At 46.8% G+C, this 20,485-nt stretch overlaps 1 protein-coding gene across 6 annotated transcripts in view; it reads right to left on the minus strand.

Annotated features, from left to right (window-relative positions):
* Window positions 1–20,485, minus strand: part of GDPD5 (glycerophosphodiester phosphodiesterase domain containing 5) — a 182,569-nt gene that overhangs the window by 14,818 nt on the left and 147,266 nt on the right. For 5 of the 6 annotated variants that reach the window (XM_075491316.1, XM_075491311.1, XM_075491314.1 and 2 more), the window contains 4 exons: window positions 10,138–10,220; window positions 6,722–6,872; window positions 5,197–5,415; window positions 1,561–1,718 (listed from right to left, as the gene is read on the minus strand). In XM_075491316.1, coding sequence (XP_075347431.1) covers window positions 1,561–1,718; window positions 5,197–5,415; window positions 6,722–6,872; window positions 10,138–10,220 — 611 coding nt within the window. Of the gene's footprint in view, window positions 1–1,560; window positions 1,719–5,196; window positions 5,416–6,721; window positions 6,873–10,137; window positions 10,221–11,554; window positions 11,580–20,485 lie in introns of those variants that run through there. The other variant, XM_075491317.1, reaches the window with a different exon arrangement.

Here is a 20,485-nt window from a genome sequence, read left to right on the forward strand (position 1 = left end):
TCGCAGAGTTACAGCTTTCAGTCTCCTGAGGTCATTTTCAAAGAAGCTAAAACTGCAAGCTGGGGTACAGGAGCTGTCAGCAGCAAACCAAGCACTGATAGCGGACTCCCTGTACCCATACGATTTGCATAAATTGCTCTGTTTCCTTATCTATGAAGCAGAAGCATCACTAATCTCCCTCGCATGGGCAGCACAGAGATTAATCCTTGCAATTCAATATCAGCAAAGCACTTAGAGGTGGGAGGCCACTGTACAAGATGTGGACATCTCAAAGCTCGCAACATGATCAAGCTGCTCCAAAGGCAAAGGGGTTCTCAAGGGCAGAGGTGGTTGCAGCAATGTTACATCCAGATGCTGATTTTTGGGGGGACTGAGGAAACTGTGTTATACCAGGGCTTGTTGAGCCTGCTCTGGCTTGTGCTAAGGACTGCAGCAATATTTGAGTGGTCACCACAAGGCCTTCAGGGTTCAGGAAACACTCGGGTGGCAGGTCTGATTTTGGAGACAGCTGAGGTGGGATTGATGAGAGCTTGGGGTTGCTGAGCTGGGATAGATGAGAAAGTTGGCATGTGGTCCTCTCCAGGAGATGGAGCAAAGAGACTAGGGGGAAAAGAGGCAGGAATTATCCTGCAGGTAAAGCACAGACTTTGTTTCAAGGGCGAGCAACTAGACCAATTCCTGGCAGCCACAGAAGGACACCACTGGATTACGCTAAATAGGACCACGTTCTCAAACAGCTGCAGGCTCAGCTCTTCTCTACTTCCAGCCCAAACCTACAGTAAAACAGCTCCTTTGAAGACATTTTTCTTCTGCAAACCTGTTTCATTTTCAAGTATTTCTTTGGGGAAAAGATTTCAACTCTAAAAAATAGAAAAGGTCTACTGGAGACAATCTGCCTTTCCGAGAAGAGGGCAAAGCCAGGAGCTAACACGCTGTATGGTTCAAATACAGGCTCAAGCAGAAGGAGAGGAACCCCATGCTGCCAATCTCATTAAAGAGGAGACCTGACCAGTCTAAATAGCTGACAAAGGACAATAATGAATCGGGTGAATTCTCTGCAAAGAGAAATTTCTGAAGGCATATCCAGACTTTGGACTAATCAAAATTCTGTGGTAGCAACTCTGGAGCAGACGAACAGAAGCAAAGGGCAGCTGCTAATGAGGACGAAACAACACTCAGAGGTACTCGGTGTGAAAAGCCTTCGCTTTTTCCAGAGCTGACAGTGTAATAAGAATCAGCCGATTCATATATTTTGTATTTCAAAAAGGATCATCATATACTGAATTAATATGTAGAGTTATTAGAGTCAACTGTGCGCTCCTGGGAACAGCCTGGATTCTGGGTGATGGGTAGAGACAAGCTTGCACAGCTCAAGCTTTCAAGAGTAAGCCCATCTGAAAAGACAACTCTGTGCAGATAAAACAGCCTGGGATGATCAGAAAAGATGCTGCTGAGCCAGGGATGCACACAGGGCATGAGGTTAGCAAGGATGCACAGAGCTGTGGATACCTGCCATGGAGCACATGGGCTATCACGCAGTGTCCAAACAGAAAGCCGTACCTGACATCCTCGTTCGTGACCTTGGTGTAACGCAGGTTGAGCTTCACAATGCCCTTCTCCCTCATGCGCTCTGCGTCCAGCTTGAGGCCAGAAGTCTGCTGGAAACCCGGCGCAATCTGTCTGACCAGCTGCCTCTCCGTGTCCGGCAGCCACATCACCTGTGGAGGGAGCAAGACAGAGGACGGCTATGGCAAAGACTGTTCACAAAGCTGGTGACGCAAGACAGCCAGTTTACACCAAGCCAGATGCAAAATCACATGAGAGACTGCCTTGTTTGTCATACAAATTGTCTAGGAGACACTTACAGCCTCTATTCAAATACATTTCAGGATTGTCCGAAAGCCCAGAGGGCTGTAACGCACAAAATCTTAGAGGTGAAAAGGGCTGAGATACAAAGAGATCAGGCCAAGGGATCCTGAGAAGAGATACGGTGTATCCTTGAAAACCCGTCCTCCCTGCCCAGTTCAGGGCACAGAGAGAACTAAGGACATAAAATTGACAGTGCAGACAGGATGCACAGGAGAAGCCTCCCATGATCCCATGGCAAAGACTAGTTTTAATCACCCTCTTATCAGGGCTACATCTACCCCAACCCAGGGCAAGTATTTCCCTAAGTTCATACCACGCTTTAAAAGCATGTCAAATTAATTAGTGTTAACATGCTCAGCTGCCAGATGTAAAAGTGGATGCAGGAACCAAGCTGGGCAGTTTTATGGCTTGTGCCGTGCAGAGGCTGGGCCCAACCAGATGATCTCAGCAGTACCGCTGGGCATTGCATTGCTTTAACCCATGTTTAATAACTTAGTGACACTCATCTACCAAAGCATCAGAGCAGCACAGATGCAGCCGTATGCATTTTCAATAGGGAACCATAAAACCTGGGTGAGAAATTTCAATTTACAGCCCCACATCTATGCTTTCTCTATTTTTCTCCTTCTCTCCATTCCAATATCCAAGGAGAAGACAGCATGGTCCTCCTTTGGATCTAGCCAAGCTGGCAGAGGCTTGTGGATAACACTGTCACTGCAGCCACGTAGTTAGTTGGAAATTAGGTGGCAGTGTCAGTCGTTAGAAAGACAGATTGAAGTTAAAAATAACTCTGTTCCCTCCTGGGCCCATCACTGCACAAGCCAGTGCTGAACTTGTCTGTGCGTGCAGATGCACCTAACTGGTAAAGATGAAACACCTGAGCTGCAAGGGATGTAGTCATTCCACTTGCCAGACCTACTACGCTATTTTCCACCAGCCCATATTCAAGGGAGAGCACAGGACAAGTGAAAGGACCAGATTTCCTTCCCTAGACAGGTCAAGAAGAGAAGTTTTCCAAGGGACACCCGGAGTCCCCAGGTCTGGGTGCCCTTCTGACACGTAGGAAGGTGTGCTCTCCCTCCAGAAGAGATCACTGCATCAGAGGGAGCTCCTGATGGGCTGGGTGAAGCTCTATACCTTGTGGTCAGAGAGGACACAGCTAACAAGGCTGGCTGGGCTCTGCCTGCAACCGCTCAGAGCTGGAAATCAAAATGTTTGGTGTAACCCAGCAAGGACAATTCTAGGGCAGAAATGAAAGTCTGGAGGAGACCTCTGCAGATACATAGACCTCCTTTTGCTGAAAACCCCGCAGCTCCAGGACACCCATTTCTTGTCCAAGCAGAAGCTGACTCTAGGCTGAAACAGCTGCTCAGTTGAGGCAGAAGGATTATTGCGTTGGGTTTGCATGGCAAGGTTTTGGTACCCAGGGAGCTACAGGGGTGGCTTCTGTGAGAAGCTGCTAGAAGCTTCCCCTATGTCCAATAGAGCCAATGCCAGCTGGCTCCAAGACAGACTCGCTGCTGGCCAAGGCTGAGCCCATCAGCGATGGTGGTAGCGCCTCTGGGATAACATATTTAAGAAGAGGGGGAAAACAAAACAAAACAAAACACACAACCCCTGCAAAATTGCAGCTGGAGAGAGGAGTGAGAATATGTGAGAGAAACAACCCTGCAGATACCAAGGTCAGCAAAGAAGGAGAGGAGGAGGTGCTCCAGGTGCCGGAGCAGAGATTCCCCTGCAGCCCCTGGTGAAGACCATGGCGAGGCAGGCTGTCCCCCTGCAGCCCATGGAGGTCCACAGTGGAGCACATCTCCACCTGCAGCCCCTGGAGGACACCACACCAGAGCAGGTGGATGCTCGAAGGAGGCTGTGACCCTGTGGGAAGCCCGCGCTGGAGCAGGCTCCTGGCAGGACCTGTGGCCCCGTGGAGAGAGGAGCCCACGCTGGAGCGGGTTTGCTGGCAGGGCTTGTGACCCTGTGGGGAACCCACGCTGGAGCAGTCTGTTCCTGAAGGACTGCACCCCATGGAAAGGACCCACACTGGAGCAGTTTGTGAAGAACTGCAGCCCATGGGAAAGACTCATGTTGGTGAAGTTCATGGAGGACTGTCTCCCATGGGAGGAACCCCACGCTGGAGCAGGGGAAGAGTGTGAGGAGTCCTCCCGTGAGGAGGAAGGAGCGGCAGAAACAACGTGTGATGAACTGACCGCAACCCCCATTCCCTGTCCCCCTGCGCTGCTGCGGAGGAGGGAGGTAGAGAATTCGGGAGTGAAGTTAAGCCCAGGAAGAAGGGAGGGGTAGGGGGAAGGTGTTCCAAGATTTAGTGTTTATTTCTCATTATCCTACTCCAATTTGATTGGTAATAAATTAAATTAATTTTCCCCAAGTCAAGTCTGTGTTGCCCTTGACGGTAACTGGCGAGTGATCTCTCCCTGCCCTTATCTCGACCCACGAGCCTGTCATTATATTTTCTCTCCTGTCCTCTTGAGGAGGGGAGTGATAGAGCGGCTTTGGTATGCACCCGGCATCCAGCCAGGGTCAACCCACCACAATTACTTAAAAACAAGGAGTCAGAGGGAGAGGAAGGGGTCCCTGCTGCACGCAACTGGCCTCCATGTCTCAGCCTCTTCTCGTGTCCAACGCTCTTACCGAATTGTTTGGTGGGAAGAGACCTCAGGAGATCTCTACTCCAACACAAACCAGGGCCAGCACTGATTTCAGACCAGGTTGCTCAGGTCCTTGTCTAGTTGGGTGTTGAAAAGCTCCAAGGATGGAGATCCCTCAGTCCTTCCAGGCCTGTCTCAACACTTGCCTGCCCTCACAGGGAAAACTAGTTTCCTTATATCCAGCAGGAACCTCTCCTGTTTCAATTCATGAGCACTGTCTCCCATGCTCCTGACATGCAGCTCAGTGAAGAGCTTCGGTCCAACTTTTCAACAACCTCCTTGCTGGTACTGGGGAGACCTTAACAGCAGCTCTCCAAAGTCTTTCCTTTTCCAGGATGAAGAGACTCAGTTCCCTTCGGACTTACCCCAGTTTATCAACATCTGTCTTGTACTGGTGAACCCCACACTGAACACGTGATTGCTGAGTCAGGGGAATAATCACTTTCCTCCCTCTACTAGCTCACTACCATGAGTACAGTCCAAGATGCTACCAAGCCTCTGGAACCACCAGCCTAGAGGCACAGTCTTCCCCAGCATGACTTCTTGGCACGAAGTGACATTTCAAATCAAGTGTTCAAATGCATCAAATAAGACACTCAAGGATTCGGGGAACCCATAAGGAGGGCAATTTTGGAAACATCACCAACCCCCCAGAACTCACAGCCTGTTGCCGAATTCCCGATGCCAGGATGGTTTCCAGGGTGATGTTGATGTAAGTGCTGTAGTAAGGATGAGCTGGTGGCAGCTCCTGGAAGTTCAGGATGAGCGATGTGTTGTCCTTGATCACCTCTAGCATATCTGCCAGCTTGCAGACTGACTGGTTGGCAGCTTCCAAGTAGTCAGACCTTGAGAGAGACCTGGCCGTCCAGAAAGGGTCATTCTGAAAGCAAATCACATCCTAGCATTAGTGCCACAAAGCCCAGACTCCTCCCATACAGGTGAAGACCCTTTTCTCTCCCACCTTGGCAACAGCTGGCAGCTACGCTTGATGACCCTCTTGCAGCTTGCTGAAGCTCCGTGCCTCAGTTTCCTTACCCAAGGGGAGGTCACTAAAAGCAAGGTGTGCTGGGCAGGTCACCCCATTTTCAGGGGGACAGCAGAGCTATATGGCAGTAATGTAATTTTCCAAGTTAGTAAGCTAAAAAAATGTACTTTCTCACACTATGTACATGATCACCAAGAATTCTTCAGAATCCGAAAATAAAAAGGACCAGCTATTATATAACTAAGAGTGATCAGACAGGAGCTATGGGCTGTTGGAAGAGACGGGCTCCTAACTTAAGGACATTCAGGAATGACTCTGCTTCAAAGCGCATCCCAAAAAGCAGCCTTCCAGCTGCTGTCTTGGCCCTTCTCATCTGGCAAGCAGCAGTTTTCCCTGCATTCCCACCACCACATCTGCAGGCCAACCAAGTTTCTATGTAGCAGCACACGCAGCTGTAATACATATATATCCCCATCACATCTCCAGACTAGCTCAGATCCGAATAGCAGTGAAGCTACGGTGGCTTCCACCAAGCAAGCACCCAGAAAGCTCCAAGCAGGCACGTGAAAGTGGTATTTGAGCTTGCATCACTGCAGCGATGCCTCAGCAAGCCACGTTCAAGCTTGCATGAGTGTGCCAGAGTGTTGCAGCCCTCCTTCCAGACCACAGATAATGCTCTTCAAGAAGGTTACGGCCGCTGGCCAGAGAGCAGCTTGGCAAAAAGAAATCCCACCTGCAACCTGGCCGCACGCCAAAGGATGGGTCAAGCCCATCCCACAGCAATTCTTCCCACCCTGGACTTCAAAGGCTGAGTTTCTTGCTTTTTCTTTGTAAAGACAATTGTCTCCAAAAGTAAATTAAAGAAAAAGGAACGGCTTATAACACGCCATCTTTTCCGTTCTCTTTAAAATCACGTTCCCCCTCCTGGGGGTCTTGAAGTTCTTTGTGGTGTCAACCAGGCATTAAGGCCCCTTCTTCCAGGTGGTGGAAGAGGCACAGAAAGACAACAAGTCTTTTAGACCAAGTCTAAGTTTAGTAGAGGACAGAACTAAATGTGGTTCATGGGTTCTTGGTCCAGCTGCACTTCAGACCACCCCACTGAGGAGATGGATCTACACCTCTCCACCTGAAAGAGGGTTTAGGCATGAGCTTTCATCTGGCGGCCATGGCCCCAGGACACCCTCTCCATGGCCATACGCACCTGTAGGAACCACTCTCCAGCATTGAGCTTTTCCAGGTCGGTCCAGTTGAACATGGAGGAGTGCTCGTAGGCCCGCTCTGGAAACAATTCCTCCACGTTTGTTGTTCTCCTGAGTGTCTTGTCATGCATCAGAAACGGCACTCCATCATAGCTGCAAAGACAGTCAGAGGCCCCATTACAGGTGGAGGTGTACCACCACGTACACAGTACTAGAGAAATGCCCATTCCCACTCCAGCCTCTCTCATGGCTTCACATCAAAATCACAGTGAAGATCTCAACCAGCTTAACACATCCCCAGCATCCCCAAGACCAGTTGAAATAAGATGCACCCAGAGGAAAAAGTCTCTTAGATACCTGCTAGATGTTTCCAGTCATTCAAATGCTGACATAGCCCTATCCATCCTTCCCTCCCTCCCTCACCACTCCACTACCCCCTCAAAAATGTCTAGAGTGCCAAACTCGAGTAGCTTGGACAAGAACACCCACCCTGAATGCTCACGCTAACCAAAGCTTTCTGCAATGTCTAGCTCCCCTCTGTAGCTCAGAGGTTTTCCATACCCTGTATGTATCTGTGCATATAAACTATTCTCAAATTGTTAATAGTAGATGAGTAAGATTTTCAAAGGCTCTCAGACTATATGGGTACTTAATGTTCACAGGCTTTCAGCAAGCTGCAAGGGCTCCAAGCTACCAAAATTGCTCTGAAATTGCCTTTTCCAATTGAAAACTGGTTTCAGGAAAAAGCTATACTCACGTGAGTTGTTAAGTTCATGCATCTTAAAGAAAACCCGCCTCTCAGGTGAAACTAAATAGCCAAATGCATGCCCTGTGGTTTTTAAGCCACCTAGATATTACCGAACAATGGTTCTGGGAAACCTAAAAAGCTCTTTAAACTTTCTTCCAGCCCAATTTTCTGTGACTGGATCAGTGGTAACACCATACAGTGCAGTGGCAGTTTCTATCAAGGGCAGGGGGACAGTTGTCTGCACTCAGAAATCAAGATGAACCCAGCACAGCCAGCCTGATTATAATGACATTTTCCAAATCAAGGAGCCCATCTTCCTAATAGGAGACTCACATAAAGTCTGGAAAGGAGATGGGGCTAAAATACAAACCCCATTTGAATTAGGAGACAACCCAGAGCACTCGCCCCCAGAGAGAGAGGGAAAACAAAAAACAATTTTAGATGATGGAGCAAATGCTGCCTCAGCTTTACCATTGCCTGCAGAAGGCCCTTATCATAAAGGTCACTGGCATCTTTATTTGCTATTTCTAGCGTGCACTGTGCCAACTACTTCCCCCCCAACCCAAAGCAACATGCTGACACAGCCATACCATGCTCAGCAGCACATTATGTTGCTGCAATCAGAAGGGTTTTTAATAAATACAGTTTAAAAAAAAAAAAAAAAAAGAAAAGATGCTAAGCAACTGCAGAATTAAGAGCGTGGAGTGTTTCAGGGAGATATGAGCTCAAGTCTTAACATCGCATAGCAGCGCATCATCAGATACTGCTAAGCCTTAACCACAGCGCGGAAATCCTATGGGGCACTTAACATTTGCTCCCTCCTGTCTAATCCTTCCCCTTACGGAGTCACTCAGCACTACTCATGGCTAACCACAATGTATTAGGAGGCACAGGCTTGAAAAAATAATTCAGAGACAGAAAGCAGAGCTTTAGAAGACGAGATGTGGGAGGAGGTAGAAAATGAGAGGGGAACACGCAGTGATGCTGTGCTCCTGCTGTTTGAAGCAAAGTTGGCTTTATAACCAGGGCCACCCAGTTTGGGGTGTGTAATGGGTAGGGAGCAGGATGTGATAGGTCTGAGTGTATGTCCAGGCAGCCCACCCATGGCTGATATGTGCCTAGAGGAACATGGGGACATCCCAGGTGGGACATCCTGGGGACATCCCAGGTGGAGTGGGCCCATCAAGCCACAGGCACAAAGAGCATCTTCCAAAGGGATATGGACAGCACTGGGTGTTGTGCCGCAAACCCTTGCAAAAGTTGCTGCCAGCTGTATTGACAGCTCAATTTTTGGTCTGAAGGTCAACGGAGTCCTCTTTTTGTAAAGACACTTGGGTCTCAGAGGGGGCCTCAGATAATTAGGCCATCAAGGACATTGTTTAAGCTATGGATGCTTGGAGTGCTCCTCTAGGATAGCTGATGAGTGGCAACATGGAAAGTTCTTGGAGTCCACCTCTCCCCTTGGCCAGTGCTAATGGAAGCCACTAATTCAGCCACCGCATGAGCTGAGTGCTCATTTGTGAGTGTGGACAATCAAGTCGTTGTCCTTTCACAACAGTTAATGAACTGATTTTTGAAAGAAGAATTGTATTGCAAACATCCCAATTCATCTTTCATCCTTCCACAATGACCTTCCACTCCCTAGGTGGAAGAAATTCCTTTAGTTTTTATATCATTTGCTCTCAAACAATTATACAAAGAACAAAAAAGCACCCTAACAATTAAACTTCAGAAGCCCATCTTTCACCAGGCAAAAATATCTTTCCATCAACAGCAAGCTCCAAAGCGGTCAGGGAAAAAAGAAAATACCAGCTTTGAGCCTTTCTTGTATTTATAACTGGAACTGAGACAAACTGAGGGATCACCAAGATAAGGCGTTACTGTTCCCTTCATGCCACTTCTGCCCTCTTGCACATTTATGTAACGCATGCAAAAAAACACAATTCAGAAAAGGAACAAGAATATTAAAGAATTACCGAACTCCTGGAAAAAGCACGGTTCTTGAAACGACCCTCTCTAAATCCTCTCTCAATTGGCCTTGTCAATTCAGCTCAACATTTGCCTGCCAGGAATGGCTTTCTGACAGTCAACAGTATCACCGGGTTCCTCCTTCCCTCAGCATTAGTGACATGCGAGGGAGGGGAGGAGGAGCAGAAAGGGCTTACTCCTGGGCTGCTAAATTCTTGTGACAGTTTTGCAAAGCTGGTAAAAACCCTCTTGAAGACTTGCAGTGCAATGAAGCCAGTTTGGGATCTCCGCTCTCTCTGCACCTGGGTCATCCCAGCAAAAGTCACACAGAAGCGGTTCTGTCTCTTCCCAAGGCCAGCTGACTTCAAGCCAGGCTAGAAACCAGGTGCTGTGTTTCACTGCCATAAAGCAAGCTCTAGGATAAACTACAGTCTTCCTGCAAATGAAGATTAGTTTCATGGCAAAGGTATCCAGGTTCCCCCACCTGGACAACTTCACCTTTAATCATCATCTCAGCGAAACAATTAGTAGCATCTGTGCAAAACAAATGCAGACAGCTAGGAGTTATCGGATACGTTCACCACAAGAGCCCTTTTCAACAGGAAAAAGCCATAACAACCAGACACACACCAGATAGGAAAGACCCTCCAGCATGGTTTGGGCCATCCACAGAGTCTCAGACCAACCAGCCCACTGGCTTACCTCAGTACTACATCAGCTTGGACTCCATATGTCTTCTGCTCCACTGCCTTCTGGAAGGACATCAGAGTGTTTTCTGGTGCCAACTATGGGGGTAAGAGAGAGCAATGAGGGACTAGTAGTAAGTGGAAAAGTTTATGAAGCAGTGTCAGTGAGGATGCTGGGAGGAAGGTTTAGAAATATTAGGGAGCCAAAACAATCTTGTTTTGCAGATTACGTAGTGGCCAGTTACACCGGAGTACCAGCGTCCCCCAGGCAGAATTGCATCTTACTGAAGTTTGAAGATGACCAATACATTTGACTCCACTAATGTTCCTTCACGCACGGGTCAGAGTTCAATGCAGAGTTATCATGACCTGCAATAAACCAGAAACCTGGCTAGCTCGAGGTCTGGTGCAAAATTAGTGTACGAGAGATCTGCGTGGTCGCCCAAGCAATGGCTTGCTGGAGATCCCCAGAAAGTGATTGTTAATGTGATGCCAATTCTCTATCCACAGGTTATATCTAGAGCTATCTAAAACACCTTAACAGTTCTTCATTCTCCTACTTTTCTATGCAAGCAGTGATTACAACGCCATTATAGAAAGAAGAAAGTCCATAAACGAGGGTATTATCCATACCATGGAGAACAACTAGATCACAGGTTCTGTAGCACACATTTTATTTCCACATCTACTCATTCAATGAAGTCATCTATTACTCAGTCTAAAAATCAGATGATTTCTCTAATAACAGATGTTCTAGTTAGCTTTAACAACAGTTTTAAAAATATACCCTTAAGCCTGGAAAATTTATCCCTATGGCTATCACGGATAAGGACTCAAATTTTATTTCAAATTCATTCCTGTTGAATGGAGCAGATGGTAACAGAATTTGGGTTTGTTTAAAAACAATACAGTGTGAAGACAAATACTTTGTTTTTCTACAAAACCAGTACAGTATAGCTAGCCCCAAAAATGTCCATAAACCAACAACAGGCAGACCAGAAAAAAACCAAAAATAGACAACTAAGGAGAGAAAAACTGGCAAGTTTTCTGCACTGAAACACAAGCACATCAGAATAAAGCTATTTTTAAAATCATTTTCTCTTTTCCAATTTTGCTTTCAGGTTTAGAGCACCTGTAACATCCTGTTTTTCCACTCATCTCTGCCACCACCAGGATCAGTAAGTTCCCATCAAGACACAATGAGCATTCACAACCCATGATTTTCAAGAATTACTCAGGGTTTGGAAAGAGGAATAATTAAGAATAAAGGCCTAAATGCACCACGCAAGCAACATGCACAATAAATACAAAAAACTGCTCAAGAGTTTAAGGTGTCTCTGAGAATAATTTGTTTTCTTATTAGCTGATGACTTTACACGCTCAGGTCAGCAAAGCTTTAGGGTAAAATAATCAGAGCAAGTGTCAGCAACAACCTTCACATAGCTCCGGTATCTCTCTACTGGATTCCTCTGGCTCAAGCCACGCTTCAACACTCGTTCATTTTTCCTTTTGTTCAAAGGCAACACAGAGGCACGTTATCTTCCTAAAAAAAGCTCCCAATCAAAGCCTGACTTGTCTAGGAGACAGAGGCAACGCCCCCATCACACCCTCTTGCACAGCCCAGCGCTGGGTCATGCAAGGTCGAGCTGAAAGAGCTTTTTGCAATATATTCACGATGCCCAGAGCTGTCAGCAGGGAGCAGCAGCCACATAAAGATCTAGAGATCCCATCCAGGCAGACCTGCTCCATTTCCTTGGGTTGCTTTCAGCATCTCGGGTTACCCCCTCCCGCAAGTAGCTCAGGTTTCCTCAGGATAACATTGCAAGGTGATCCTCTCTCTGCAGGGTAATGCTCAATATTTGCTTTTGGAGACTGCAGCAATCACAAGGAAATAAAGTGTGTAGTGTTCAAACTAGAGACGGCTGAACTAGAGAAACCAAAGGGTGATGCAAGACCACCAAAGTCAGGAAGGGTTGCCGGGTGGATGCAATGCAAGTCCCAGCTCAAGATGTGACACCACATCAAGCAGCAGCTGAACCCACGCCCCTATAAGCAGTCTCGCCAGGGATGTGGGCATACAAAGAATAGAAAGCCAAAGTGTGTTGAGTTGTAAATCATCTCTCAGGCTAAGGGAGACTGGAAAGGGCACGTTGGACTACCTCCACTAAGCAATCAACATAAAACCCTTCAACAAGGGTAGGGCGACACTGCTGTTGCCCACCTACACAATGAAGAGCTCATATTGCATGAATCAGGGCTAACGAAGGCAAACAAGTGTGGCTACAACAGTATTCCACCTCTGTAGAGATGGACCAGCATGACCAAGGTCTTCTTTGTGTCTTACCTGTACACCAAACTGGCACAGCAGAATCCTAACCCAGAGAGGACACAGGCTCTGCTGTTTGGTAACAAGATTAAAAAAGCTTTCTGCCTCTTTTCAGTGTATTTCAGTTTCTGCAGGGCCAGGGTCAAGCCTTGCTTGGACACCAGCCCTCCTGAGATGCAGTTGGTTTGAGACGCAGAGGACGACTTAACTTTAGGTTAAGGAGCAGGAGTCCCAGCCTCCACTGCTGGAGGTGTTGGAAGGAAACACAGAGCCAAACAGATTTGAGGTGACAAGTCAATATGTAAGAGCCTCCATCAGCTGGACTGGGGAAAAGCAAATTTAGACAGAGGTGAGACTGCATGCAGAAGCAACAGATGAAAGCCAAACAGGAAAACAGCCTTTTGGGGATGGGATTTCTGTTTGCCAGGCTGGACAAATTTGGCCACGTAAAGATAGTAGTGATGTTTGTGCGTCTTAGGGGCACTGCTAAAATACAGGTTGCCGTGAGCTAAAAACTGAGATTTTCTTTGAGTTTTAAAACTCAGCACACTGTGACTGTCCCATCCTCAGCACTCAGACAGATGCCACTGAGCTTAACCCCATGGAGAGACGATCTCAACCCCAGGAGTGGAGTATCTCACTCCCATCTCATCTCTAGGCCCTACAGAGCTTGCAGACCATGCTTCGCCCTTCACGAAGGGCAAAACTTAACTGGATTCCACCAGGGCTGCATGCGGTTCCTCAGGTACAAGGCACATCCATTCCTTTCCCAGGAATTTGATCCCAAACGGAAGTTAAATAACCTTACAAAACTCTGGCCAGATCTGTATTGAAAACTGCAGCCATGCAGAGGAAGGAGCATTTTAAAACTGTTCCAAGGACAGGCTGTCACTTAAGATCTGACCATCCAAATACACACTTAGGAGCTGTAATGTCATCTTCATCGCACCACCACTAGAAGTGAAGAGCATCCTCTTGAAGAGCATCACAGATGGATGAACATCTCTGGCTGCTCTGAATCAGCAAACAGCACGGATGTCAGCAGAAGTGCTCTCCGTAACACCGTGCCCCACGATGGCTTGTGCTGAGTAGTCTCTATAAAACCACAATGCTATTACTTGACAGCCCGATTCCCTGTCTGTCAGAAGCTTTTGAAAAGTAGATTATAAACGTTCCAGGCAAAGACGTCATCTTCTTGTGAGCATGTGGTGCGTAAGCTCCTAACCTGGCCAGAGCCAGTCACCCTGATATAAATAATTGCATCTCCAAATGAGTCCATCATCGACACAGAAAGATGTCCTCCCCGGTTTCTAAACCTCTAGGACAATCCTAGCCTTGAGGGGACCGAACAAGCCACTCACACCAATGACATAACCCAGTAAAGGTCAATCGGAAAGCCAGGAAAGAAAATTTAACCCTGCCCCCTAAAATCAGATGCTGCCTATTCCCAGAGGTTCCCCTGGCACCACTTTGGATGTGGGATCTCTCTGTACCAGGAGTTCATATGTGACTTTTTTGTGAAAAGGGAGAATCTGAGTAAGAGATATTTCTGCCATCCCAGCCTGTCTCTGTCTCCCTCCAAGAAAGAGGGAGCTGAAGCCCTAAATTCAGCATTTTTAAGGCAGAGATGCATCCAAGTGGGACAGTTGCTGGTACAGAAATTACTTGCTGAGATTAGTGCTGATTTATTTAAAAAGTATTACAGCAAAACTGCAAGAACTAAATAAATGCATAATCTTTCTGCTTGTATTTCTCTCTGTCTCCCCCCAGTTTCTTTGATGGGTTTTCCTCCTTGGTATAATACATTCAGGGACGTCATGTTGAAAACCCAAATCCAGGTTTGCAGTGATCCAGTGCAACTGGACACAACAAATTTCTTAAGAAACCAGTGCTGACGTGAAGGAAGCCCTGGGGCACAAAGCAATGATTTCACTCCAAAACCTTTGTCCTATATAAACCGTGCCAACATCCACCGAAAGCCACAGAAAACCCCGTGCAGGGTTTCTAGAAGCTGTTCCTTCTCTTCGCACTTGGTTTGATAGGCTCATCCCTTGCAAAAATCAGGCTACTATTAATTTCTTCCTACTACAGAGACACAGCAAGTAATTTCTAGAAAGTTACCCATGAATTAACTTATTTTGACTATTTTTGTGCTTAGAAGTCAATTGCAAATGCTTTCAAATGGAGTCAAGAGCTTTGGACTTTCCTTAACGAAGATTATGAAAGCGTGCTAGTTAGAGCAGCATAGTTTTGCTACAGTTGGACATCACTACACTGTATTTTTCCCCTAATTAGCCACCTTGCCAGGCCTTCAAAAAAAAAAAAAAAAATCACTGCATCATTTGCACGTTGGGGAGGCTAATAAAGCAGCTTGCACAGAACCACCAAATTTGTTCCAAACTAACTGCAGCCACTGCACACCTCTGGCATAGTGTGCTGAGCTGCACTGAACGATTTGGTCTTTGCTTCATCGACAAGCTTTAAGGATATTTTCTCATCCTTTTGGAAACATGAGCATAGTTTTAAATTTTTTTTTTAGTTTTCCCTCCCTTCTCTCTCCTTTCCAGTATCAATCTCCTCATGAGCCAATAACTGGACTAAAAACACAAGGCATGATTAGGGCGATACCTGAAAAATGGCATTTTCCTTCTTGTAAAAAGATGCCCTTTGGAAGTTCCCTGTGTGGGACTTAGTGTGGGATCTGCCAAGTACACTGATTTCAGCATTAGTGTCCCTATGCCAGGTCACTATGAGGCAATAACGATACTGTTTAAAAAATAAAATAAAATGTATCTTTAATCATAGAATCATAGAATCATTAAGGTTGGAAAAGACCTCTAGGATCATCTAGTCCAACCATCAATGCAGCACCTCCATGCCTACTAAACCACTCCCAAAGTGCCACATCTGCACGTTTTTTGAACTCTTCCAGGGACGGTGACTCCACCACCTCTCTGGGCAGCCTGTTCCAATGCTTGACGACCCTTGTGGTGAAGAAATTTTTCCTAATATCCAATCTAAACCTCTCCTGACGCAACTTGAGGCCATTTCCTCTCATCCTATCGCTAGTTACTAGGGAGAAGAGACCGACACCCACCTCACTACAAATCCCTAGGAATTCTAGTATTTTAGAGAGCACCCATATCCAGTGCTTCGGGAAACAGCACAAAACAATAAGAGAAAAGTATTGCCTTGGACAACAGGATAAACTCATAAGCAAAAAGCCATCAGGGATTTAATAACTAGATACAGGAGATGAGACCTCATTATTATTGTACTGCACACAAAAAAAGCTGAAGCTTGATTTAATGAAAGACTACCTAACCTTACGTAGATTTATTTCAGTGAATACAAGCCTTTCTCCAGGTCTGACAGAAGATGCTAATTGTGATTGTTTGTTACTATCGATCAGAGCAGCAGAGAGGTTAACTGGCCATATTTTTAATAGGTGGGGGTGCGCAAGATGTACAGCAAACCAAATGCTTCTTGATTTCAGCAGCACAAGCAGTACAGACCAAAGCACTTCAGAGCCTTTAAAAAACAAAGCCATCCCAAATAGGTGGTTGCAAAGTTTTGGTACCCAAGATAAAATGAAATAAAGGCCCTCAAAACCACCAGAAAACCAAAACCCCAAGGCAACAGAAAGAAATCACCAGTTCTTCTTCATTAGCTGAAAGCTCTCCAATAAGCCACAGTCCCAACCAGAAGTCTTCATTACTGTTTCTATCAATAGTTGGCACTACAAGATGACAAAAAATCATCTCTGTGAGAACACCAACATATATTGGAGGCTTCGCCACCAGGTGTCAAAAAAACCCCCAACCAAAAACAACAAAAACAAACCCAAAACCCAAAAAACACCACACACCTCCACATGTGCAAGGCCATATTTGCTGGAATTTTCCTGGGAACAGCATAACACGCTCCCTATCGAGGCAAAACATTCCCATGCAGTAACCCAACAGGCAAATCCTACGTGCAATTAAATGTTGGCTGCCCACCAAGGTACTTTGTCCCAGCAATGGGTACTTTTCCACTCCGGAGTTGTGCAAAGCCAATGAGTCAGCACTGCCGAAAAACGTTCCTCCCAGCGTGGTGCCTGCGCTCAGCAAGGAGATGGGCATCGTCTGCCACGCAGGAAGGAGCTCAATGGCATGAGCGCTGCATGCTTCGCGGCACACGGACAGCTGTTTCGGCATAGTCTTTCTCAGTGCTGTTAAGACATGTTGAAAACCAGCTGTACGGGTGGCTCACCAAAAGCGTTTATTTCGATGCTATTTGTAGCCTCCAGCTCTGAAATCAAGAGCTCTTCTCGTCTCCGACATGCTTGGATGGTTTCCACAGGTGTAGCCTGATTGTTTTTAGACCAACCAGTACCTTTTTGGTTCCAGTAACGGAAGGTGAGTTTCCAGGCTTCGTGAAGGTTTCCAAGGAGACAGATACAGCTCTTGCTCAATAAACCCTTGCTATTATTAATACTTTGGATGATTTACCTTCAATCTGAGATGAAAGATCATCGTGATGGGCCTAATTATTTGTATAAGGAACGTATATTTAGGACTAGCAACGTAAAAGCAAGTAGGGTTCAACATTATGGGCAGCACCTTCTTCAGATCCCAAAAGCAAAGACAACCTGCCTCAACCTGAAGCACCATGTGAGGAAAGACACTTGGGAGAAGACTTTAAAGGTGCAAATGGCAGTAGAAGTTGGTGTCCTACTGGATGAAGTTCCTCATTTCCATCTCAGATTTGGTCCCAACTTTTACCTTCTACCCTTGTTTTGGCTTATCCTCAGCATAAGTAGCATATTTACCATCACAGGGAGAAGACAGTCAAGTCTATTGCCATTGAAGACAAAATGCAACTAGATTTCTGTAAGAAGAATAAAAAAAGATGGAAGACCAAAGACAAGAGACACCTGCTCATAAAAGCCATCTGAAAAGTTTAGCATATTAACATTCAAAATTTACAGAGAACCCCATCTCATGTTTTGGGGTGTCAGACAATTCCTGTACCCATCAGGCAAGACCCTTTCAAACCAACAGACATCAAGTGAGGGCTGGAGCCCTCAATTCCCAGAACATGGCTGCCACGACCCTGATGCTCTCCTGACAGGAGTCCAGGAAGGACAGAAACAGATCTGGAGACTGAATAATTCATTTTAAAAGAACCTTTGAAAAGAAACTGATTGATTAACTAAACACCTGCTAAGAGAAAAGGTTTTCAAATAGCACCCTGATGGGAATGGACATTTAGCATAGCGAAAACTGGGTATGACTGGATGACATTTAGGCAAGGGAAGATAGGAGTCATGCAGAAGAGCCTTTCTAGCACTGAATTAAAGCTCATGGGGGAACAGGATGATACCAAAGGGACATTGCTTGGAGGAGCACTACTGCTACAAACAAATGGTCAGCCAGTGTGGAACCAGTAGCTCTCCTAACTGCAAAAAGCCACGTTTCATCTAGGTACAGATGTCAGGATGGTTTCTGATTTTCTCTTGCTACTTAAAATGCAAGGACTTTTTCCCTCCTCTAGTGTTTCAAGACAAATTATATGAGCCATATGGCCTCTGTTCCTCACTTTTTTCCCTCCACAGAACAAGGACAGCAGCTGAGTCGCACTCGCACAGAAGCTATAAATGCTGCTCTTAAAAATCCTAAAGGGAAAAGAGAAGAGAGACAGGGTGTGTGTGTACACGGAGGAAAGCAGGCTCTGGAGTGCAAAGGAAGATCGTTGCCCCTGTTTGAGGAGCAGGCTGCATGCACTGATGGATCAGTATCCCTCAGTACTGTATCCTTCAGGAAGTGCACACATTTACAGCTTTCCCAGGAAACTCTCCATTTCACCACCTTTTGCCCCATATACCATATGCCACATCCCCAGCAAATCCTTTATTTCAGGACAACAAGCGTCTTCAGCTGTAGAACCAACCAACCTGATCTCCTTCTACAACAAGGTGACCCACCTAGTGGACGAGGGAAAGGCTGGGATGTTGTCTATCTAGACTTCAGTAAAGCCTTTGACACGGTTTCCCACAGCATTCTCCTGGAGAAACTGGCTGGATGGGTGTACTCTTCGCTGGGTAAAGAACTGGCTGGATGGCCAGGCCCAAAGAGTGGTGGTGAATGGAGTTTACTCCGGTTGGCGGCCGGTCACAAGTGGTGTCCCCAGGGCTCTGTGTTGGGGCCAGTTCTGTTTAACATCTTTATCAATGATCTGGACGAAGGGATCGAGTGCTCCCTCAGTAAGTTTGCAGATGACACCAAGTTGTGCGGGAGTGTTGATCTGCTGGAGGGTAGGCAGGCTCTGCAGAGGGACCTGGACAGGCTGGATCCATGGGCTGGTACCAATTGTATGAGGTTCAACAAGGCCAAGTGCAAGGTCCTGCACTTGGGCCACAACAACCCCATGCAACGCTACAGGCTTGGGGAAGAGTGGCTGGAAAGCTGCCCGGCAGAGAAGGACCTGGGGGTGTTGGCTGACAGCCGCCTGAACATGAGCCAGCAGTGTGCCCAGGTGGCCAAGAAAGCCAATGGCATCCTGGCTTGTATCAGGAATAGTGTGGCCAGCAGGACTAGGGAAGTGATCGTGCCCCTGTACTTGGCACTGGTGAGGCCACACCTCGAATGCTGTGTTCAGTTTTGGGCCCCCCACTACAAGAGAGACATTGAGGGGCTGGAGTGTGTCCAGAGAAGGGCAACGGAGCTGGGGAAGGGTCTGGAGCACAAGGCTGATGGGGAGCGGCTGAGGGACCTGGGGTTGTTCAGCCTGGAGAAAAGGGGGCTGAGGGGAGACCTCATCGCTCTCTACAACTGCCTGAAAGGAGGGTGTAGAGAGGTGAGGTCGGTCTCTTCTCCCAGGTAACAAGTGATAGGACGAGAGGAAATGGCCTCAAGTTGCGCCAGGGGAGGTTTAGACTGGCTATTAGGAAATTTTACTTCACTGAAAGGGTTGTCCAGCATTGGAAGAGGCTGCCCAGGGAAGTGGTGGAGTCGCCATCCCTGGAGGTATTTAAAGGACGTTTGGATGAAGTGCTTAGGGACATGGTGTAGTGGTGGTCTTAGCAGTGTTAGGTTTATGGTTGGACTCGATGATCTTTAAGGTCTTTTCCAACCTATACGATTCTGTGTGATTCAGCCATCCCCTGGATCTCCTTTGCTAGCTTTAGTCAGAAGAGCACTCAGGTGTATTTGTGTCTTTCTAGTATAAGAGCATCGGACATGCAAATGCAATATTACGGACCCAGTCCTGCCAGACGGGCGAAGCAACCAGCTATCAGGCTCTATCAGAGAGCATGTTTGTCTGCACAGCAAATCACATTTGTCTTGCTTCAGGAGATTTGAAGGCAAACATTGCATTGCTTTTTATCATCTCCAGTCCCACTAGATCTAGTTTCACCTCAGGTCCCAAACTCCCAGGCTCTGCAGACTTTTGATCTTGACATTGCCCAAGGGAGGATGTCTGTGTCCTACAGCCCAGTCTCCAGACTCTTCTCTGGGCTATTTCCTCCTCCCCAGCTCCACTTGGCCATTTCTCCAAACTAAATCTACATACAGTTGAGCTCAACGGCAAAAGCGTAACAAGCAGCCCTATGAAACAAGACCCTATTAGCAAAAAAGCCTTCTGGTAAGCCTTTAAAATCATTCGTTTCCAAGCAGATATGACTTGGCACAACCTGAGGACTTGCACTGTAGGTGGAGCTCTTCAAACTCAGGGTGACATTCGATAGAGTGAAAAGCTGGGCATAGATGGAAGTACAGAAGGAAGTTTTGACCACCTCTCTCTGGTCCTCATCGTTCTTATCCCATCTCAGCTTTGCCATTCAAAAGCACAGTGGGAGCACACTCACTACACATACAGCAAAGGCAAAGCACTTGGATAAACCTACTGCCAGCTCATCATGGGACATGCAGACTATTGCTTGGAGGTTGGAACAGCTTGCTAGACTCTGATCTTGCTTCCTGTGGGCTTCAGAGCAAACCATCTGCTGCTATCAGACAACCAGCTCTGTGTATCGGGAATGGTGAAGGGGAGG

Source organism: Mycteria americana, chromosome 1 (genome assembly GCF_035582795.1).
Source record: "Mycteria americana isolate JAX WOST 10 ecotype Jacksonville Zoo and Gardens chromosome 1, USCA_MyAme_1.0, whole genome shotgun sequence".
Taxonomy (NCBI): domain Eukaryota; kingdom Metazoa; phylum Chordata; class Aves; order Ciconiiformes; family Ciconiidae; genus Mycteria; species Mycteria americana.